Below are 22,931 nucleotides of genomic sequence, written 5' to 3' on the forward strand. Positions count from 1 at the left end.
GCCCATGCTGCCCCTTGGCCTGACACTCCTGGAGTCTACAGGGCTGGCCAGGGCACTGCCCTGCCTCTGGGAGCTCACACGCCAGAGAGTTGCACTGAATGAGCTTTGTCAGAGTTGATGGTTGAATATGAAGAGTAGAATTTTGGTAATTAGAACGTTGAAGGAAGTGAATGTGTGCTAAGATAAATACTTGGGTTTTGTCCCCAGTTCCTCTAAAAGCCTTGGAATTTCCTGATAGGAGTGTCTTTTTTTTTTTTTTTTTAAGACTTTATTTATTTATTCATGAGAGACAGACTGAGAGAGAGAGAGGCAGAGACACAGGCGGAGGGAGAAGCAGGCTCCACGATGTGAGGCTCAATCCTGGGACCCCAGGATCACGCCTTGGGTCAAAGGCAGGCACTAAACCGCTGAGCCATCCAGGGATCCCGATAGGAGTGTCTTTTGTTGTTCACAAGGATTCCCTTTTGATTCCCTGTGAGATTATGCTAATGAAGTGGCAGTTAGGGCCCCCCCAGGGGAGGGGGGGAGCTGCTAAGGGCCCATCCCTACACAACAGAAACTAAGGATTCAGCTTCTCCGAAAGCTGAGTGAACACCACAAGGTGCTAGGAGGGCAATGCACCTACAGAGGGCTGGGGGGCACCGCACCTCCCTCCCCCATGCCTCGTCCTATGCATCTCTTCCATTTTACTGTTTGCGGGGTTGTATCCTTAATAATAAATTGGTAAACATAAGTAAAGTGTTTTGAGTTCTGCAAGCCCTTCTAGCAAAATATTGAACCTGACGGGCGTGTGGTGTAAATCCCTAAATTTGTAGTTGGCCTGGCAGAAATGTGGGCAGCCTGGGCACCCCATTTGCAGCTAGCACCTGAAGTGGGGCAGTCTCATGGAATTGAGCCCTGTCACCTGTGGGATTTGATGCTACTTCCAGGTAGTTAGTGTTGGAATGAAACTGAATGATTGGGCAGGTTGGCGTTGTAGAGTTGGAGCCGTGGGGACAGGAAACGCCACATGATATGCCAGGTGGAGGGGAAATCATGTGAAAGCAGCTGAAAAAAGTGTGTGTGTTTTGTAGAAAACAGAATGGGTCATGCCAGCAGAAGGGTGCCCAAGTTCAGGCCAGGGACAGCCTGGAGCCCTGGAGAAAGGAGATGGGACTCTGGGGGTGGTTTGGGGAGTATGGATGTGTCACTTCCCGGGGTGTCAGCTCTGAGACTGCAGACTGGGTGTGAGGAACAGTGAGATCAGGCTCGTCCCCTCCCACGTGGGCAGCTTAATGAGATGTTGGTGGGAGTGCCCTACAAACCGTGAGGTCGTGCAAGTGCTTTATTTCCATTTCGGTGAACAGTTTATTGATGAATAAGTGCCTCTAGCCAGTCCCGCGCCAGGCTCCCCCTGCTCGTGCAGGGATTGAGTGGGGATTGCAGGGAAGAACAGGCCAGAGGCTTTTTGCCAAAGACAACCAAGAGGTGTTGGGGCCCAAGACTCAGCTCTATCTTCCTTCTCCTGCCCTGCATCCCCTCAACCCCTCACCCCCTCCTATCTTCTGCTGTGTCTTCTGCTGTGTCCCTGCTGCCTTTTTTCCTGTTCTGGCGAATGCCCTCTACTTGCTGGTCGTCTTCCCCAGATTTACAGATGGTTGGAATTTGCCCAGAGCCTTTGTGAGCCAGCAAGGCTGCGGGCTTGTCTCCAACTTCCTGCTTTTTAAGTGAGCGGCTTTCATGCCAGTCCCAGACACTAGAGGACGAAGGCCAGCTTCGGCAGGGGCTGGGATGCCAGCCCATCCTCCGCTTCCTGCCCACACTGGCAGCAGCTGCTCTGATTTGAGCAGTGGGCGCCCACTGGCACCCCCTGCCCCAGGAGAAAAAGGCTGTCACACATGGGGACGTCTCGCTTTTTCCTCAGGTAGGTGGCTTCAAAGCCAGTGGGGTTTGGTTTCAAGTCTGCCCCGGTGAATTGGAACTGGGCTCTCAGTGGTCTGGGCCCCCGGAAATGGGCTGACCCCTTGGGAAGCGGAAGCACCTCCACTCAACCCACAGTAGGGAGCACTTGAGGCCCACCCATTGTGGATCCTTCACCAGCTGGCATGTGAGCATGGTGCTGGAGGCCAGATGGTGGGACTGCCCCGCACCCCTCCATTTGTACTCTGGACCCTCTGCCTGGCCGCCACACAAACTCTCTGCCTGTCCTTGTGGCTAGACTGGCCAAGTGAGCATAGCCACCCAGCCCCATCTCACTCTCCTGCAGCCTCGCTCTCCTTAGCTTGTTCTGGCAGGGGCTGTCTGACCCGTTCTCCCAGGGCAGGGAGGCTGGCAGGGCACTCATGTTCTCAGACATCTCTGCTCCCAATGCCAGGGGGCAGCTCTTGAGTCTTGTCATTCAGAGAGAGGATGGCAGTGCCTATCCAGGGACCAGAACAAGCCCTGCCCCATCCCACACCCCCAGCCAAAGCCACATGCCCCAACTCCTAGAGTCTGGAAACCAGCCAGGCCTTGAAGAACAGAGACACCCTCCACCTGTTGGGATGATCATCCACATCGCAGCTCAGATGATGTGTTCACCATTAAATACCAGATCTCAACAAGGGGGTGCTGGTCTGAGAAGGCAGCAAAACTTCCAGAATGGACACCCAGAACCACATTTTATTCATCTCTGACCAGCACAGAGTGATGACTAATACGCACCAGTACTGTGCCATCTTGCCTGAGATGTTAAAACGAGGACAGTCAATGCCATTCAGCTGCAGTAGCTTCATGTGTTCCTGAAGGATCTCTGTCCTCCCACCCCCGATGGCCACCGAGGGGCCACAAGTGTGCAGCAAGGCTGGCCTAGTGGTCTGTAGCTACTGCCTTGGCCCCGCCCTCCCCCTGTGGCCCAGGCCGATCTGCAGACCCTGCTTCCTAGACCCTTGACATACTGCAAACTGCCTGTCCAGGTGACTGCTGCCCCTCAGATGGGCACAGAGGTGTCTAGGCCCAGGCAAGGATCCCAGGGGTCAGGCACACCCTTGCTCCACTGTTCCCAGAGGAGGCTCGCCATCCTGCCTGCATGCATGGTCCTAGCCCACGACGCTTGCACTCCCTCTCATGACATCACACTCATCCCTTCCTGGAAAGCCATTTTAATTAGCTTACACAGGCAGCAAAGAGGGAGACATGGAAGCTGACCTGATGGGCTGTGCTTCAGACACTGCCAGGTCTCCCTCCTCCTGGATCCCAACAGGATTAGCAGCAGCTCTCTAAGAGGCCCCAGGCCTCCGACAGCAAAGACAGAGGACAGTCAGCCCCAGAAAGCTGATGGGGAAGTCGTGGGTTATGGGTGCTCAACGTTAAGCGGACGAGGGTGGTGGAAGGGGTGAGTGTGGACTCACACAGGGCTCTCTGAGGCTCCATCCAGCAGGGCTGTGTTTAAGTCTGGGTCAGGCAGAGGAAAGAGCCACAGAGAAAAGCTGAGAGCCCCAGAGGAGGGGCAAAGGCCCTGGGGCAGACAGAGCCATGGACAACACCCACCGCAAGCTTAGGCAAGGCCCCTGCAACACCCCTTGCAAACAAAGCCATCCACACAGTTCAGGGACCTTGGTCTCTACAAGGCCTGTATCAGCCAAGCGCAAAGGCATCCCCCCAGGCCAGAAATCCAAGCCAAAGCACCAGCCCTGTCCCACAGCAGCATGGGGATGTGGGGCTGAGTCAGCCTGGGGACTGGGCCATCCTCAGCTAGTGGCAGTTCTGACAGCTAGGGTGACAAGGAATCCCATTCACCCGGCAACGGCAGCCCCCAGTGGTGTCTCCTGGACCCTAGAGGACGGAGAGAAGAGAAGGTCACGGCAGTGAAGACAGTGCCCTCCCCGTGCTGCTCCATCACACCCTCAAAGGGCTGCACGCCCCACTCCGGGCGTGCCTCGGGCAGCTCCTCCTGCTACGAACGGCCTTCGTGGCCTCAGCTACCTGATGGAGGCAGTCAGTAAGACCTTCTGGACTCCCACGGCACCCTCAAGTACATGGTCTGCCTACGCCCCCCTAGACCCAGAGCTGGCAAAGGATGTGCCATCCTGGCACCGAGAGGGCAGCTCCCTCTGCCTCTGTCTGTCCTGGTGTCTACCTGGATGAACGATGAGCCCCCGTCTCCAGGAACACGCTCCTAATAAAGACAGCTACCTCTGTGCAGCGCCCACTGACAGGACCCCGCTGAGCACCGCCCCACGTTTTCACGTGACTCTGGGGAGAAGGCTGCCAGAGGCCGGGCTACCATCTCCACCTTACACATGAAGGCTCCGCGGCTCCCAACAGCCCGAGCACGCGGCCAGGGGGCGCCAGTCCCAGGGGCCCTCTGCCTCTGACCCCAGCGCGAATCCCTGGCTGCCTCTAGGGTGGGGGTCGGCAAGCTTCTCCTGTAAAGGGCCAGTCGCTTCAGGGTTCTGGGCTCATCTGGTCTCGGCCCACAGGGCGCAAAAGCGGCCGGAGACGGTACACGACGAGTGTACGGGGTTGTGCTCCCAGAACACGCTACTTATGGACAGGATGCTTGGATTGCATAGAATTTTCACAGGTCACAAAATATTCTTTTCTTGGTACTTTTCAACCATTTATAAAAAATGTAAAAAAGCGTTCTTACTTTACAAGCTGGATGAATACGGGCAGTGGTTGGCCTCGCCCCAGGGGCTGTCCCCCACTCTCGGGCAAGGCCCCCGGACAGTTCCCCCCAGCTCCCGCAGGCCTCTGCTCTCCAGAGGACTCACCCCGGGTCCCCAGCGCGGCCCCTTGGTCACCCAGCAGATCTCGGTGTGGCAGACTGTGCAGCGGATCCAGTCACAGCCGTCCTTCTTCTGCACCACGATCCGGCACTGCGGGCAGTGCATGGCCTCACCCTGCTGCAGCATGGACTGGGGACAGAGCAGGAGCCAGCCTTCAGCCAAGCTGGGGCAGCTCTACCAGGCAACCTCTCCCTGGTCCCTGCGGAGTTCATGGGGGAGTCCTGGGGGTCACTCCCCTACGCTGCTCCACCCAGGCCAGGCTGTGTCCAGCCCCATCTTTGTGGACGCTCTCCCTGCTGCTCGCCACCCAACCACTTGTCCTAGCTAAGTGCTGTTTCTGGATGGCAAGAAGAGGGTGAGAGCCTTCAGGGCTATGTGAATCACAGCCCTTTCCGAGAAGCCCCCACCCGCGGACAGTTCCCAGATCTCCAATCCCCAGGCCCTCAGTCCCCACCCTGCCTCACCCTGAGCATCTCGGTTGTCTGTCGGGCGGCCACATCGTTCTGAGCCCGCAGGGCCAGGTCATCCTGGTACTCCTTGCAGTTCATCTGCTCGTGGATGGCCTGCAGAGGGGCGAGGGGCTCAAGGTGAGTTCCTCAAGGAGTTAAGAAGCATGAGGGACACTTACTGCTTCTAGATGATGTCATGGGCAGGGCATGGCTTTATAAACCAAGTACCCACTTTATGGAAGGGGACACTGAGGCCGGGGTGGTCCCATATGATAATAATAGCCATGTATGCTAAGTCCTAAGGGCAGAAAAATCCCTACACCACCTCTTCCCCATGGCTATCCCCGCCCCCCCCCCCCCCCCATCCCTGGCTAGGCTCTGCCCTGATCACAGCCCCAGTTCTCAGAGACTGAGCTTGCTTGGGCTATGACGAGGCTCAGACCTGTCTCCTCGAGACCAATCTCTTCAGTGCTGAGACGATGAGAGGAGGGAGTGGCCTGAGGTCAGGGCCCGGCAAGCCTCCGTCTAGGTTTGGGGTCAGGGACAGGGGTTGAGACTCAGTCTGGGGCCAGCGTTGGGGTCAGTTTGTGACTGGGATCGGGGTTCTGTGAGAGGCCAGGGTCAGGGCTCAGTACTGGGCTGAGGCTCAGTCTAGGTTGAGGTTCCATCGAGGGCCAGGGCTTGGTCTAAGGCTTAGGTTCAGATTGGGGCCTGGGCCAGACACTGTCACTGACATGCAGCTGTCCGGCATGACAGGCTAGTGTCACAGCTCCCATCCCAGGGGAACAAGCACCGGATGGCAGTGAGCTGTTGGCAGGACTAGGGGAACTGGGCAGCATGGGTCCCCATCCCCACCTTACAGAGCAGGCAGTTGACGTGGAAGCACACCGGGCAGGTGAACTCATTGACATCATCCTCAAAGAAACACCATCCCTTGCAGTCTGGGGTCTTGCAGTGGTAGCTGAAGGCACTGCGGTTTTCCGCGATGGAGACGCCCAGGTCCAGAAATCGCTGGTAATCCTCGGGAGGCAGCAGCTGCCAAAAGGCCACAACTCACAATCTGGTTTTCTTGGGGTTCAGAACAGCTGACAAGGGCTCTCCTTGCCACCAAATATCCTCCAGGAAGCCCCCAACCCATGAAGTCCAACCTAGCCCCGGCTCTTTGCTTCACACCATCATCCTCAGTGTTTAAAAACTCCATTCAAGGGGATCTCTGGGTGGCTCGGTGGTTTAGTGCCTGACATTGGCTCAGGGTGTGATCCTTGGGTCCCAGGATCGAGTCCCACATCGGTCTCCCTGCATGGAGCCTGCTTCTCCCTCTGCCTGTGTCTCTGCTTCTCTCTCTCTCTCTCTCTCTGTCTCTCATGAATAAATAAAATCTAAAAAAAAAAAAACCTCCATTCAGAAAGTAGATTAAGGGACACCTGGGTGGCTCAGCAGTTGAGCGTCTGCCTTCAGCTCAGGGAGTGATCCCGGAATCCTGGGATTGAGTCCTGCACTGGGTTCCCCACAGGGAACCTGCTTCTCCCTCTGCCTGTGTCTCTGCCTCTCTCTGGGTCTCTCATAAATAAATAAAATCTTAAAAAAAAAAAAAGTGTATTAAAACTTCTAGAGATGGGTGGTGGTGCTGCTCGCAAAACAACGTGAGTATACTTAATGCTACAGAGCTGTATACTTAAAAATAGTAAAAAACAAAAAAAAGAAAAATGGTAAAAATTATAAGTTTTGTTATGTATAGTCTACAATTTTTTTTAAAAAAGAGAAAATATGAACAAAAGTAATAACTGGTAATACTGGTGAAGAACTAGTAGCTGGTACTTCACACTCTGAGAAGGCAACGTGACAGTTGTTTCAACAAAACTTCTCTGACCCTTTGGGACTCACTCCACTTCTACAAGGCTACCCTAAACAAATAATATGTAAGAAGAGACACCACGCAAAAAGTTCCTTGAAGCATTTTGTTACAAACTGAGAAACTGGAATTATTATGAGAAGAGGTATAAGCAGCATAGATGCCATCTATGGAGACTTATGATAATTCTTAAAATCAAGGCTAAAATCCTAAAATCTAAACGGTGGTGGTTACAAGAATGAGTTTTATCAAAATTCACCCAACTGCATGCTTACAATGGGTGCATCCTATTGTGTGCCAAGTTTGCCTTAGTAAACTTGATTTAAAAAGGAGTAAAATCATGTCTGCCCGCAGACCTAAGGGAACAGGAGAAAATGCAGTCAGGGATCCCCTGGGATGGCAGGGTTGTGTGGGTGACTTGTCTTTTTGATTTCTCTTCTAGTTCTATGTGGTTTAGGCGTGTGTTTTGTAAAGATAACCTCCAGTGCACTACTCCACTGATCCCTGCCCCTTTCTCCCTCTGCCACACCCGACTTTCTCAGGGTCTTGGGGCAATTCCTGGGGGCTCTGAGGAAGCATGGGCCCTGCAGCCCCTTAGCAGGAACTCTGGTCCCATCAGTGCCCTTGGCAGGGGTAGGCCTCAAGGGAAAACCTGTGGGTGATGACCATGGGAGCCAGGACATACGGAATGAGTGACTATGTCTGGGGACTTTCCAGGCCACAGCAAGAAGGCCTCTGCAGCTGCCCAGAGCCGCTCCTCCGGTGTAGGAGGGAGTTCCCAAGCTCTACCCTTCCTGCCTCCCCCTTCTCAGCTGAAGTAGACCCCCAGGGCTCTGGAAATCCTAGGTGTAGTCAGGCAGGTTCACAGAAGCAGGATCCTAAGGGAGAGGCAGGGGGAACAGAGGTCTTGGGGGTGTGCCTGTGGGGGTCCTCCCATTTGGACCTCAGCCACCTTTGACACTGCCTCATGTTTTGGCCTGGCAATCCCAAGATGCCCAATTCTGAGAAGGCCCTTCCCCAGCAGTTTAAAAACTATGAATCAAGCCCAACGGTCAATTTTCCAGGTGCGGGAATGGAGACTCAGGGAAGGGGAGAACTTGGTAACGATGTTAATAACAGTAACGGCGAACACGCATGCAGACCCGTACAGCCCTGGAGGACTGCTGGAGCGATGGCCCCGATTTCTTCACATCTCCCTGCTTCCACCTGTGAGTGGTCCCCTCTCCCAGGGACTTGGCTTGGGCAACACAGGCAGGGCAGCAAGTGACAGAAGAGCAGAGACTGAGCAAGCTCTCTTGCACTGGAGCCCCCCGCTGGCTGCTCCTGGAACCTAGGGACCACCGCAGGTGAGCAGGCCTGGCCAGCCTGCCCCGGGGCCGGCGAGCAAAGTGGAAAGAGGCCCAGCTGCCGCAGCTGTAACTAAGGCCGGTGTCATAGTCCGGGCCAGCCGACCCACCAGCTAAACCCACCTGGGAGCAGCCAGGCCTAGCAAGAGCTAGAAGAATCAGGAGCTACGAGAATCGTCTGGCTAAGCTCAACCCCAATGACTAACGTGCAGATTCATGAGCTAAATAAACAGTGGTTGTTTGAAGACACTGTGTCCAGACTACCTTGTTATGCAGCATAAGCAAACTGGCACAAGGGCTTACCCACCATGCATCACACGCTACTCTAAAATCTTTACACATGCCCTCTACGATATTCTTCACAACCTTTCAAAAAACTAACTTCAACCCTAACTGATGTGAGAAAAGCAAGGCACGGGTTGAATATCTGACTTGGGGTCACCGAGGCCAGTGGCCCCAGAGTTGCCCCCACTCTTAAGGGCTCTGCTGTCTTTCCTTCACAACACTGGTTTCTATATCAGCTACTTCCCCCGAGTCCCGTCCTCTTCACTGCTCGGCCCCCAGCATCCCCCGCAGAAGGCTCCAGATAAATGTGTGCTGAGACCCAGTCCCAAGCCCATGCCCACCTGCTGGTGCAGGGGGTGCCCCTCCCTCCCCCAGGCCTTACCGCCCGGATCTCCCTCTCCAGCAGCTTGCCCGAGCACGAGTAGGTGTTGTCAATGAAGGGGCAGGAGACCTCTGCCTCCTGGCTGTTGCGGATGGTGCCCTGCAGGCACTCCCTGGAGGGGGAGAGGGGTGGGGGCTGGAGGTTAGCGCCACCTGAACCCCATCCACCCAGACTGCCCCTTTCACGTGGTGGGGCCTGACTCCAGGTAGGCTTTTCTTCAACACCTCCCTTCCTTCCCTCCTGTCCCTCCCACAAACCCATCACCAAGGCCTCCACTTCTATCCACCCCACTGCCACCTCCACTGCTCTGGTCCAGGCCCCCGTCACCCCTCGCCTGGAGGACCACAGGCACATCTTCACTGGGGTCCCTGCATCCACTTCGCTCCTAGAGTCCACTCTCAACACAGTGGCTGCTCCTCCCCAGCAGCCTCCCCTCGGGACCTGCCCAGAACAAACCTGCAGCCCTCACTACGGCTCCCGAGAACCCCGGTGGCCCATCCTCGCTAACACCTCTAGTCCACCCTTCTGCTCTGGCCACACTGACACCTGCACCAGACCTTCTGGTCCATTCCCGTGCTACCTCCCTAGGGGCTTCCCTGACCACCCCCTCCTGAGGCAGGGCTCCTGGTTTGTTGTTTTCCCTCACAATTCACTGGAACTTAGCATTTGACACAATTTACAGTGACGCCAGTAATTATTTGATTAACATCAGCCTCTCCACTGGAATGTAAGGTCCGGGAGGCAGGAACTGAGCTGCTCTGCTCACTCCTGGATCTCCAGGACCAGCACAGCCCCCTGGCACCCAGGGGCCACTCAACCAATGTCTGCCGTGGGAAAGGAGGACACGGTCTCCACAGCCCAGGACTGGCCGTCAGCCCGCCAGCCAGCTAGAGCAGGCTTGGCTCAGTCCGCCAGGGATGGGATCCCCATAGGCTTGGACGCCCCTGCGCAGGTAGCGGCAAGGGGCGCAGGCGCTGCAACCTGAACGCCTGAGCGAGTCGCTGGCCTCTCTGCACCTCACACTCCTGGGCAAAAACGGGGCGACAGCGCCTACCTCGCAGGTTTTTGCGGGCATCCAATGAGATGTAAGAGCACGGGCCCACCCACTCTCAGCCCTCCGGTAATTGGCGGCTGCGAGAATCGGGGCATTGCTGGGGGTGGGGTTGGGGGCCGCACCTGCAGAAGGTGTGCAGACACTCACGCAGCACCACGGCATCGCCGGGCGCCAGCACCAAGTAGCACACGGGGCACTCGGTGGGCTCGGTGTTCAGCACCAGGCTCCTCTGATCCAGCTGGACGTGCTGCAGGTAGTTCCCCTCCTGCTGCTGCTGCTTCCGCTGGGCACACGGGGCGGGGCCGCGGGGCAGGTCAGGGTCTCAGGGGAGGGGCCGGCCGGGAAGGGGGCAGGACCAGGGGACCGGGGCGGACTCCGGAGGCGGGGCAGAGGTGGGGGAGAGTCAGGATCCCTGGGTGGGGGTGGGGGTGGGGGTGGCCTGGCGGTGGGCAGGAGACGAGATGGCGGGAAGCGTGGGGGCCAGAGGGGCCGGGGGGGGAGGCGGGGTAGCCCTGGGCAGGAGGCGGGCCAGGCTGGGGCAGGCTGGGGCTGCAACCGGGGGCAAGCCACGCGAGGGAGTGATGGCGACAGGGAAAGGAAGGCGGTGAAGTCTGAGGGGGTGGTCTAGGGTAACAGGGCTCACGTCTCTGTCAAGAAGCAGGGCGGGGTTGGGCAGGGGCTGGGGTCGGAGCCGGTCAAGGTCACAGAGTGGGTCAGGGGTATGGAGATGGTGATAAAGCTAGGGAGCAAAGCGGGACGGGAAAGAGGACGGGGTCTGGGCCAAGGCTGGAGGTAAGACCACGAATGAGGTCATGGCTGGGATGGGGCAAGGATAGCACTGGATCCAAGGGGAATGCGGGTGGGGGTGGGGGCATCCGATCAGAATGGGGAACACTCAGGATCTGGTATCTGTGTACTCAGGGCTTGTGTCAGAATCGGGGGCAGAGCTATGGGAGGGGCAGGACAGAGGGCGGGGTCAATTTCGCAGGGAGGGGTGAGGGGCTGGGTCCAGCCTCTTAGGAAGTCCGGGGTGAATCACAACGGGGAGGGAGGTCGGGAATTGTAGGGTCCAGGGTGAGGCGATGTCTAAGTGGAGCAAGAGCTAGGTCATAGGCAGATAAGGAGGAGGTATGAGGAGGTGGCCAAAAGCATGGTCGGAGCTAGGGTAGTGGAGTCATAGCCTGGGGCGGTTGTATGAACAGTGGGTGTGTAAGTCAAAGCGGAGTGGGGAGCCACAGCCCAAGTTGGGGCGGGGCATGTGACCACAGCCAGGGAGCAGAGTCTCAGCACCTGAGGCCTCCAGGGGAGGGCGAGTCACAGTCTAGTGCAGGGTCACCACCAGCAGTGGGGTCAGGAGCCGGCAAAGCAGCAACGGGGGAGGAGCGGCAATGCACAGGCGCCTCCCTTTCCGTCCTACGCCCCCCCCCCCGCCCCGAGGGTGTCGCCCCGGCACTTCCGCGCCCACCTGCTGGTACTGGCGCAGCGCCTCCTCCTCGCCCGCCAGGCGCGCTCTCTCCTCCTCGTCCGGCTGGTAGGAGGCGGGGACCTGGTAGGCCTCCGGCCGCGCCCGGCAACACATCTCGCAGCCGGGCCTCGTGGGCTTGTTAATGAAGGTGCAGCCGGGGCACTGCCAGCCCACCTGGGGGCAGAGTCGGGGGGCGGGGCTGGAAACGGCGCGGGGCGGCCGGGGACCCCGCGCGGGGAGTCAGGGGGCGGGGCCCGGGAGCGCGGGGCGGTGTCGGGGGCGGGGCTGCGGACGGGGGAGCGGCTTACCGGCGGGGGTTCGGGCGCGGCGTCGGGCTGGCCCCGCCCGGGCTCCTGGGGGACTCCCGGCCTCGTGAGAGCTGGCTCCAGGGGGCCCCGGGGCTGCAGCGTGAGGTCCTTGAAGCCCAGATCTAGGGAGGAGGGTTTCGGGGTGGCAGAGCCATGCAGCGCACTTCGTGCACGCGCCGCGCCAGCCAGGCGCCCTGCGCCCTGCGCCCTGCGCCCCGCACCGGTTCCTCCTCCCTCGGGGAGTCTCCGGCTCGGGTCGCCAGGTGAGCAGAGGCCTGGCCCAGTATCCGGCTCCCACAGGGTCAGAGTTCCTCCTCCACCCGTGAATGCTCCTGCTTCCCGACCTAAAAACCGGCTTCCTATGCTCCCGAAGTCCTGCACCTAGAGGCACAATCACTTCTGAGATGCTCGTGCCAAATACTGAATGTGCATCCATTCATGAGGGCACATGGGGCAGAAAAACAAAAAAACTGGCTGGACTCTTCGAATATCAGGAACGTCAAAGGAAGACTGTGGATACCAAATACCAAAGGACCCTGAGAGACATGATGTCACTGCCAGGTCTCTCTTGCTGTAAAGGATATTCATGTGACAACTGGTAAAATTTGGGTAAAATCTGTGGATTAAATAATCATTGTTGATTTCCTAAGTTTGGTAGTTGCATGTGGAAATGTTAAGAAAATGACACCTTTTTAAAGAAAATGGACACTGAAATATTTAGGTGAGAAGGGATGTCATGTCTGCACCTTCACAACGGTTCAGGAAAAAGTATTTAGACAAAAATGAGTAATTTTATATAGAGAATGACAAAGCAAAACAATTGTGATGAAATGTTAGGGAATCCATGTAAAAGGTACTTGGAATTTGTTATACAATTTTTTGTACAATTTTGCAACTTTTCTGTAAGTCTGAAATATTTCCAGATAATAAGCCAAAAATGTAGACACTATTATTATCATCACAGCCAATTTACAGATTTAGAAACAGAGGACCAGAGACGAAGGGACTTGCATGAGGTCATACAGCCGATAAATGCTGGAGCCAGGACTGAACTCAGCCCCCCTCCTCCCCTAGACCACCTGCTCTCAGTGTCTTGGAAATGGCTCTCTAGGGGGTGGGGGGGCTGTCCTCTTTTGCCCACTAGGAAGAATGTCGTCCTCCCTGGCGAGAACTCCTGATGGAAAGCCCAAGGGCTCTGCTCCCTCTTGCCCTGTGACCTCAGGTGAGTCCCAAGTCGCTCAGAGGCAGAGCCTCACCTTCCAGCATCCGCAACTGCCTCTCCCGCTGCAGCTCCTGAGGGTTGAGCGAGGTGTTGCAGGCTGACAGCAAGTAGAGGTAGGCAGTGTCCCCATTCCGCCGCACCCCATGGGAGTGCAGGGTCTCCTGGTCCCGGGCCAGCCGCTGCCCGATCACCCACTGCTGCAGCACAGGCGGAAAGCCGTAGTCTAGGAACACCTGACACAGAGAGAGGCAGAGTGCAAAGGGAACAGCAGAGGAAAGAGAGGCAGAAGCAAAATGGGAAGCGACCACCCCCTTCCCCCGGCCAACTCACCATATCCTTGAGGGAAGCCACTGTCATGTCAGGGCGCACTGTGAGCCAGATGGTGACTGTGTGCATCTGAGCATCCTCCACGCTTACCCATAGCCTGTGGAGAAGGTCACAGGTCCAACCTCAGGACCAGCTCGTATAGGTCTGCACACTGGTGGTTGCACATGCATGTCTACGGACACATGGGCACATGCCCACAGCCCCCAGTCTGGGTTAGGGGCCTTTCCTGGATTCCCACAGGCTCGTGCTTCCTTCTTGATCAGAACCCGATGCTTAAGCCCCTGCAGTGGCCCCACACTGCTCTGAGAATCAAATCCCTGCCCATTCTCCGGCCTCCTCTATCATCCTGTCCTTTGCTCCTTAGCCTCGCCACCAACACTTACTATTTATTATATGCCAAGACACTTCAAAGCACTTCTTATGTTTTAGTTCATTTAATCCTCTCCACAAATGCATGAGGCAGATCGTGTTGTCACCACTATTATACAGATGAAACCACGAGGCACAGCCAGGTCACACAGACTAAACAGACTCTACCCAGCAAGCGCTGAATGTCCATGAGAGGCAGGATTTCAACCCAGTATATCATTTCAGAGAAATGATCAGAGAAAGGGTCCTCCTCAAGGACCCTTCAGCATTTCTGGAAGATCAAAAGCATGAAAAGAAAGGGCTAAGATTAAAAAAAAAAAAAAAAAAAGAACAAAAAAAAAACAGAACTGATCCCAACAGAAACAGAAAAATCGGAGTAGAGAACAAGAATGGAAAGCAGTAATCAGTAAATGAGGATGAGCTCCTGGGAACGTAAAAAGATGCTTCTGACTAATCTAACCTTCATATTCAACTACAAGAAAACCTGGAAGTCCTAAATGACATCCCAAGACAGCAATTAATAAATCCAGAATGTGGGAAAATCCTGGAGGTCGGAGACCAGTTTCCTTAAATTAATAGCAGAAAAAGAGAAAGGATTAAAAAAAAAAACAGTATTAAGAAATGCTATGTGTAGATCGCCTTTGGCTTCGACAGGAACAAACTCACTATAAAAACTGTTAATTAGATAATCGGAAATTTTAACAAACAGTATTAGAGGATTTTAAGGAATTATTAATAATTATTAGGTGTGATAACAGTACTGAGGTTCATAAACAAACCATGGAGAGGTAATGTACAGCATGGTGACTACAGTTAACAATACTATGTTATATATTTGAATGTTGCTGAGAATGAATTTTAAAAGCTCTGATTGCAAGAAAAAATAGGGGTGCCTGGCTGGCTAAGTCAGTAGAGCATGAGACCCTTGATCTCAGGGTGGTGAGTTTGAGTCCCATGTTGAGTGTAGAGATTACTTAAAAATAATAATAATATGTAAATACGTGAGGCAATGGATATTAACTTATTGTGGCCATCGCTGCACAATACACACATCTACTAAATCATTATGTTGTACATTTAAAAGGATTCTGAGACTCCATTTTCAACCTGTGGACAGGAAGAGGGGGGCTCCTCACATATCCCCCAACAATTCTCGGGCACCAGCAGGGCATCCTATATTGCAACCAGAGATAGCAGCAGCGTCTGCAGGTCGAGGGCTCAGACCCAGACTGCCCACCCCCCCAATGCCCATCACAAGCCCGGGCTGTCACCTGTGCTGACTCACTGGCTATAGAACTAGGGGTTCCGGGGACGCCTGGGTGGCTCAGTGGTTGAGTGTCTGCCTTTGGCTCAGGGCATGATCCTAGGGTCCAGGATTGAGTCCCATATTAGGCTCTTTGTGGGGGCCCTGCTTCTCCCTCTGCCTGTGTCTCTGCCTCTCTCTCTCTCTCTCTCTCTCATATGAATAAAATCTTAAAAAATAAAAATAAAAATAAAAAAAGAACTGGGGGAATCCAAGAGCCCATTCCTTGGGTTCAATTAATTTGCTAGAGCAGTTCACAAACATTTTACTAACTAGATCACTGGTTTATTATAAAAGGATATAATTCAGGAAAAGCCAGATGAAAGCAATGCATAGAGCAAGGTATGGGGAAGGGGTGAGGAGCTTCCATGCCCTCTTGGACTCTACCATTCTCCCCAAATCTCCATGTGGTCACCAACCCAGAAGCTCTCTTGAACCCTGTCCTTTTCAGTTGTTGTGAAGATTTCATGATGTAGGCATGGCTGATTAAACCACCAACACTGGGGACTCACTCAACCTGTCCCCTCCCAGGAGGTCAGGTAGATGGCACTGGAAAGCTCCAACCCTCTAATCACAGGGTTGGTTCCTCTGGTGGTGCCCAGCCGCTATCCTTAGGTCATCTAGGGACATTCCAGAAGTCACCTCATTCGCCTAGCAAAAGACACCTTTACCACTCTCGTCACTTATGAAGTTCCAAGGAGCTCTGTGGCAGGGAAGGACAAAGACCAAATATATATTCCTTATTATAAATCACACTATCACATCACCTCAAACTAATACAATGTTATATGTCAATGATCCCTCAGTAAAACTGGGAGCAAAGATATGTCCATATGAAAAGCTGGACACATTAGGGACGCCTGGGTGGCTCAGCGGTTGAGGGTCTGCCTTTGGCTCAGGGCATGATCCCAAATCCTGGGATCGAGTCCCATATCAGGCTCCCTGCATGGAGCCTGCTTCTCCCTCTGCCTGTGTCTCTGTCTCTCTCTCTCTGTGTCTCTCATGAATAAATAAATAAAATCTTTAAAAAAAAAAAAGAAAAGAAAAGCTGGACACAAATATTCATAGCAGCAATATTCACATTAGCCAAAAAGTGGAAAAAAACTCCATGTTCATCAAATGACTAACAGATAGGGAAAATGGTATTTTCATACAATGGATTATTATTCAGCAACAAAAAGGAATAGAGTTCTGGGGTGCCTGGGTGGCTCAGTTCGTTAAGCATCCAACTTTTGATCTCAGCTCAAGTCTTTTTTTTTTTTTTTTTTAACATTTTATTTATTTACTCATGAGAAACAGAGAGAGGGGCAGAGACATAGGCAGAGGGAGAAGCAGGCTTCCCGCTTTGGGAAGCCTGCTGCGGGACTCGATCCCAGGACCTTGAGATTACAACCTGAGCCAGAGGCAGATGCTCAACCACTGAGTCACCCAGGTGCTCCTCAGCTCAGGTCTTGATCTCAGGGTCATGAGTTCAAGCCCCACACTGCGCTCCACGCTTAGGGAAGCCTACTTAAAAATAATAATAATAAATAAAAATAAAAGGAATACAGTTCTGATACACACTACTTAATGGATGAATCGAGAAAACATGATGCTAAGTGAAAGAAGTCAGATACAAAAAACCGCATATTGTACGAGTCCATTTAAATGGAATGTCCAGACCAGGCACATCCCTGGAGATAACGATTAGTGGCTGCCCAAGGCTGGTGTTAAGCAAAGGCAAGGAGATGAGTAGTGACTACTAGTAAGTGCAGACCAGGGTTTTGTACAAAGCGATAAAAACGTTCCATAATTGATGGTGATGATGGTTGCATAGCCCTGAATATACTAAAAGCCTTGAGCCATACACTTTAAATTGTTGAGTTGTATGGTATGTCAACTATATCTCAATAAAACCATTTAAAAAATCAAATGGGATCCACCAGGATCATTGAAAAATCAGGGCAGCCCCGGTGGCTCAGCGGTTTAGCGCCGCCTTCAGGCCAGGGCGTGATCCTGGAGACCCGGGATTGAGTCCCACGTCAGGCTCCCTGCATGGAGCCTGCTTCTCCCTCTGCCTGTGTCTCTGCCTCTCTCTGTGTCTCTAATAAATAAAATCTTTAAAAAAAAAAAAAAAAAAGAAAAGAAAAGAAAGAAAGAAAGAAAAGAAAAATCAAACTGAAAGTACAGTTTTACTATGCAGCAGGAAAAAAAAACCAGATCAACACCACCATTTATTGAGTGATTAACATGTGCGAGGCACTGTGCTAAGCATCACAACGTCAAGTTTAAGTCTCCTGGGAAAGACTAACCATTATCCATTCTCCCTTGCTTTTCTGGCTAACAGAGCCCCTGAATTCTACTTGGATGTCTGGTCACATTCCACAGCCTCCCTTCAAACTGAGCTCTGGTCCACAGGAATTCCGTGGAAGAGGTGTGCAACTTTCTGGGCTGTGTGCTCCTAAGTGTGGGAGGGGGTGTCCCCTTCCTTTTTGTAGAGGCTGCTCCTGGGCAGCAAGCTTGAGCAGAGGAGCTGAAATCAAGGCAAAAGGACCCACAGTGACCATCAAAGCTGAATGCAAACATTAAGTGACCCACCTCAGAATACCCAAAGCCCCAGCTGGCCAATGGGTTACTTACACCAAGCACAGTTACCAAAGAAAGGGAAATTCTATCCATTCCACTGTGCCCTTTAACTACAGCCCCCCACCTCACCGCAGACAGTCTTGCTCCCTTGCCATGTATTCAATAAACTTTTGGGTGAATTCTTTCACCGCCTGGGGCCACCAGCTAGGGTGTCCCCACATTTGCCCCTCACCCCCATTTGATTGGGAGAGACACATCTTTCTCCTTCCAGCTGACAAGAATGCTGATGTGATGGCTGGAGCTGGAACAGCCATTTTTGACCAAGAAGCAAACCTCAGAATGGAGTCCATGAACAGCAGAATAACAAGACAGAAGCAGGAGTCTCTGAGGACTGCAGCAAGCACAGCCTCCACATGTAGACTACTGGCCACCAAACTTGTTTATGCCACAGTTATGTTTTTTTTCCTGTCATGTGAGGACTTTCTCATATGCCTTCTAACAACCCTATGAGATAGCTTACTATTATTGCCCCATTTTTTTTAAATTTTTATTTATTTATGATAGTCACACAGAGAGAGAGAGAGAGAGAGAGGCAGAGACACAGGCAGAGGGAGAAGCAGGCTCCATGCACTGGGAGCCCGATGTGGGATTCAATCCCGGGTCTCCAGGATCGCGCCCTGGGCCAAAGGCAGGCGCCAAACCGCTGCGCCACCCAGGGATCCCTGCCCCATTTTTTAAATTAAAAAAAAACCAAAAACCTGAAACTGAGAAGTGAAGTGACTTGTCATATATCTCACAGTTGATTAGTGACAGAGCTCAGGTTCGAAACTAGGTCTCCTGACACCAGAACCTGCCATTAAGCGTAACTGTTCTATAGGCAAGATTATATTGTGGTCCACTGGGGTTCAGGAAACACTAAGTCTTTAGCCAACCACGCAATCCTCACCTGATGTCCTGTGTTGGGGAGACCTCAGGCTTTAGTTGCACATTCAGGGGCACCCGTTGCTCTGCCAGCCAGATGGCACACTGCACTGCCACCTGTTCATCCCCGCCTGCCACTGCTCGGGTGAGCCTCAGGGCCATCTCCTCGGCTGAAATCCAGCAAGGTGGAAGCAGGTTAGCACAGGGTTTTTTTTTTTTTTTTTTTTTTTTCAGGAGCTAGGGGTAAGGGAGGTGGTGATCCCTTGTACATGCTGTTTCCTCTGTCTTCCTGGTGAACTCCTACATATCCTTCAGTACTCAGCTTAAAAGTCCCTTTCTCTGAAGGGTCTCTGATGCTCCCTATTCCCCCTCCCTGTTCATTTGGTTCTATTTTTCCTTCATACTCCCAGGCCCCCTTACTTCCATTCATTTATCTGACAAGCATTTACTGAGCTCCTACCGTGCACCAAACACTGTTCCAGAAACTGAGATTCAGCAGTGAATAAGATAAACATTGTCCATCTCCTCATGGACCTCCCAGCCCAGTAAGGAGACAAACAATAGAAAAAAAATTGAGATCGTGATCCATGCTGGCAAGGAAATAACAGGGTAAGGAGATCAGGGAAGACCTCCAGGAGGAGGTGGTGCTGAAGCTGAGACCAGAAGTTACATAAGGCCAGACCCAGTTAGGGAAGAGTATTCCAGGTGGAGAGAAATGTAAGGGGTTGGCCTTGAGCAAGAAATGGTTGGGTGAGAACAGAAAGAAGCCAGTGGAGGTCACTGGAATGAACAAGGGGGTGAATGGGGTAAGACTATGAGGTCAATGATGCCCGAAGGGCCTTGTGGGCTAAGTAAGGACTCTGGCCTTTAAGAACACAGAGGAGCACAGGAGGGTCTTTAAGCAGAGTGATGACAGGACTTGGCATGCTGTATAATGCTGGGGGAAAGAGGAAGAGGGGAGGCATGGACCCCTGGTATTCAGGTCAAGATCCATGTCCCCCCACCAGCCTGGGAGCTCCCCACGCCCTTGGCAGCAGAGCTGGCTTGCGGTGGCCTCAGAGGTATCCCATAGTTGAATGACAAGCCTCTGGAAGCAACCAGGCCCCAAGGAAGGAAACTGCAGGGCAGGTGGGTAGAGGGAGGACCGGTCAAGCTCCCTCGCCCAGGACCTCGGGTTAGGGGAGGCCGGGTCCTGCCTGGGCCCACCTCCTAACGGAAGTCTCCCGGCGCCTCCAGGGGGTGCCCACCTTTCTTGGTCTTCTCGTCCATCCGGCGGGGTTGCGCCCATCCCCCCAGGCGGGGGCAGCAGCTCCGGAGAAACGCTATCCCTGGGTCACCTGGCAGAGGGCGGACGGCCACGGCAACTCAGCCCCGGCCAGAGGCGGCCTCAGGCGCGGCCCGCGCCCTCTTTGTGCCTTGGTGTCCCCAGCGGCAATCGGGTAACATCGCCAGCCCCGGGCACCGGCTGTAGGAAGGGGCTGGGACCCCGCGGCGGAGGGGGGGGGGAGGGAAGGGCAGGCGGCACCGAGCCAAGCCCTCGATGGGCGACAGAGGAAGCGAGACGGGCCTGGCGCGGGGAGGAGAGTGACGCCGACCGCCGGGCGCTGCTGGTCCCCGGGGAGGACCCTCTTCTCGGTGCAGGGAGCGCCCCCCGGCGTCCGGGACGGCAGCCACACTCGCTCCGGGGCGGCCCCGGACCGAGGTGGGGAGGAGAGCCGCTACAGCGGAACGGAAAGTGAAAGTGGAGGCCCCGGAAGTAGGGCAGCAGAGCGTCGGGACATCCGGACGCCGCCCCCCCACCGCCTGCGCGGTCCCCGGCGGTCCCCGCCCGGCTCCGGATCCCGGCGGCCCGGGTGCGCAATGACCTTGGCCGGAGTGGCCCCTGTGGGGCTGGCCCCGGTCTCCCCGACCCTCACTCACCCGCCCAGCCGCGCCCGCAGCGCCGCGGGAAGGGGTGGGGGCGGGGCCCGGACGGGAGGGGCGGGGGCGCGGGAGAGGGGGCGGGGCCCGGACGGGAGGGGGCGGGGCCCGGGCGGGAGGGGGCGGGGCCCGGGCGGAATTGGAGTGGGGCGCAGTTTCCCCGCTCCGCCTCCGCAGACCCACTCCCACGCCTGAGGGTCAGCCCCATCCTCGGCTCGGTTTGCGGCAGACTAACGGAGGTTCTGTCCTCCCTCGGCTCCTTGCTTCTCCTTTTGGCCCGGACAGTCCCATTTTCCACCTGCTACCAGAGGGTCCCTAGAATGTAAATCAAATCATGTCAATCCTTAAAACACTCCCAGACTTCCCAACACTCTCACGGCAAAGTAAAAGCCTAGGTCCTCCCCACGCCCTGAACACTGCCTCCCCTCCTTCTCGGACTACTGTTAAAACTAAAAAATAAAACGGCCAGTTATTTTTCCAGCAAAATGGGTTCATTCAGAAATAGCCAAGAATTGGAATTTGGGACATTCGAGGTCTGAAAAACCACGGGCAAGACTAACAAACAAAGGAAAGGAACACAATTTTACTAAGGAGGAAATTGGGAGGGGTGTTTTGAGCGAAAGTCCATTGCAGAAAAGCAAGAGTTCAGGGTGATAACAGTTTCTCATTGGCAGATTCACAGAGGTAGTGGATTTCTTGTAGGAGATGCAATGCACATCTTTCCCTGTTGGGGCCCATAGTTGATTCCTTCCCCTGGAGGACTCTTTGTTGGGGTGTGTAATGGACAAGTCTTCCTGTACCTGTCAGAGCTCCAGTGGTACCTGTCGGAGCTCCCCTTCCTGGCCTCCCCATTCAATTTTAGTGAGGCCTCCCTTGGTTACTTGGCTCACCCCCACTCAAGCCCATTGGCGTCCTAGGTCCTGGAACAAGACGGACACACTCCCCCTCAGTGTCTTTGCGATTGCCATAACCCAAATATTTTTATGGCTTGCTCTCTCCCTTTAGTTTGGTCTTTACTCAAAAGTCTTCCCGGTCCACTCTATCTGAAATTTCACACACCCACATACAGCCAACATTTCATGTCCTCCTTCCTGGCTGCTGCTGCTGCTTCTTCTTCTTCTTCTTCTTCTTCTTCTTCTTCTTCTTCTTCTTCTTCTTTTTTAAGATTTTATTTATTCAGGGCAGCCTGGGTGGCTCAGCGGTTTAGTGCTGCCTTCAGCCCAGGGCCTGATCCTGGAGACCCAGGATGGAGTCCCATGTCGGCTCCCTGCATGGAGCCTGCTTCTCCCTCTGCCTGTGTCTCTGCCTCTCTCTCTCTCTCTCTCTCTCTCTCTCATAAATAAATAAATAAATAAAATCTTTAAAAAAAGATTTTATTTATTCATAAGGGACACAGAGAGAGAGAGAGAGAGAGAGAGAGAGTAGCAGAGATACAGGCAGAGGGAGAAGCAGGCTCCATGCAAGAAGCCTGATGTGGAATTCAATCCCGGGACTCCAGGATCATGCCCTGGGTTGAAGGCAGGCACTAAACTGCTGAGCCACCCAGGGATCCCACTTTTTTTTTTCCTTCTAAAGCATGTATTACTATCTAATGGCATATTTTAATTATTTATTTTGGGTTTTTGTCTGTTTCCCTTTTCCAGAGGCCAGGACTCTGGTCTATTTTGCTAACTGTATAATAGGTGCTCAAGGATTACATCTTAAAATGGATGAAGGCATTTCTGACTTCATCTAGGATCACTTATATTTGTCCGAAATGCATCCCTTAACACAGAGGTTCTCAATCTGGGCTATGCTTTCAAATCGCCTGCAGAGCTTTTAAAAATAGTGCTGTCCAGGCCACATCTTAGATCAGCTGATTCAGAATCTTGGGCCAGGCGCAGGCATCAGGAACTTACAACACTCTCTACCCTTCTAAGAAGTCAAGTTTGAGAGCCACTATTTTAACATTCCCTATAGGAGTTTTCTTAGTCTTTGTTTGAAGTCTTTAAAAAAAAAAAGATTTTATTTATTTATTCATGAGAGACACACAGAGAGAGGTAGAGACACAGGCAGAAGGAGAAGCAGGCTCCCTGTGGGGAGCCTGATGTGGGACTCGATCCCAGGAGCCCCAGATCACACCCTCAGCCTAAGGCAGATGCTCCAGCACTGAGCCACCCAGGCGTCCCTGTTTGAAATCTTAATTAGACCTCAGTCTTGATAGATATTTTCTTTTTTTAAAATATTTTATTTATTTATTCATGAGAGACACAGGCAGAGACACAGGCAGTGGGAGAAGCAGGCTCCATGCATGAAGCCCGATGTGGGACTCGATCCTGGGACCCTGGGATCACGCCCTGAGCCAAAGGCGTCCCATTGATAGACATTTTCACTGGGAGTATTCCAGCTGGCATCTCAGCACCTTGACAATAGCCC

General features: G+C 53.7%; 1 protein-coding gene across 2 annotated transcripts; it reads right to left on the reverse strand.

Annotated features, from left to right (window-relative positions):
• Window positions 1-3,103: 3,103 nt before the first annotated feature.
• On the reverse strand, window positions 3,104-20,574 carry RBCK1 (RANBP2-type and C3HC4-type zinc finger containing 1). 2 transcript variants are annotated; one of them, XM_025469607.3, is made up of 13 exons: window positions 20,517-20,574; window positions 19,844-19,933; window positions 18,622-18,766; window positions 13,442-13,535; window positions 13,146-13,344; window positions 11,890-12,011; window positions 11,582-11,755; window positions 10,239-10,399; window positions 9,063-9,174; window positions 6,053-6,232; window positions 5,213-5,311; window positions 4,734-4,877; window positions 3,104-3,792 (listed from the first exon to the last, which is right to left on the reverse strand). In XM_025469607.3, exons 2-13 carry the CDS (start codon window positions 19,863-19,865, stop codon window positions 3,712-3,714), a joined length of 1,533 nt encoding a protein of 510 aa, XP_025325392.3. In that variant the 5' UTR covers window positions 19,866-19,933; window positions 20,517-20,574; the 3' UTR covers window positions 3,104-3,711. The 2 variants fall into 2 exon arrangements, with proteins under 2 accessions (XP_025325392.3, XP_048956613.1); XM_049100656.1 differs by lacking the exons at window positions 10,239-10,399; window positions 18,622-18,766; window positions 19,844-19,933; window positions 20,517-20,574.
• Window positions 20,575-22,931: the final 2,357 nt, after the last annotated feature.

The sequence above is a fragment of the Canis lupus genome, chromosome 24 (assembly GCF_003254725.2).
Source record: "Canis lupus dingo isolate Sandy chromosome 24, ASM325472v2, whole genome shotgun sequence".
Taxonomy (NCBI): Eukaryota; Metazoa; Chordata; class Mammalia; order Carnivora; family Canidae; genus Canis; species Canis lupus.

Excerpts from the sequence above, each read along its gene's own strand:
- RBCK1 (XM_025469607.3), bottom strand. The coding sequence starts at position 19,865 with ATGGACGAGAAGACCAAGAAAG. Across the intron at positions 11,756-11,889 it reads CCGCGCCCGAACCCCCGCCG|GTGGGCTGGCAGTGCCCCGG; the intron begins GTAAGCCGCTCC and ends CTCTGCCCCCAG. Across the intron at positions 4,878-5,212 it reads AGACAACCGAGATGCTCAGG|TCCATGCTGCAGCAGGGTGA; the intron begins GTGAGGCAGGGT and ends CTCTGTCCCCAG.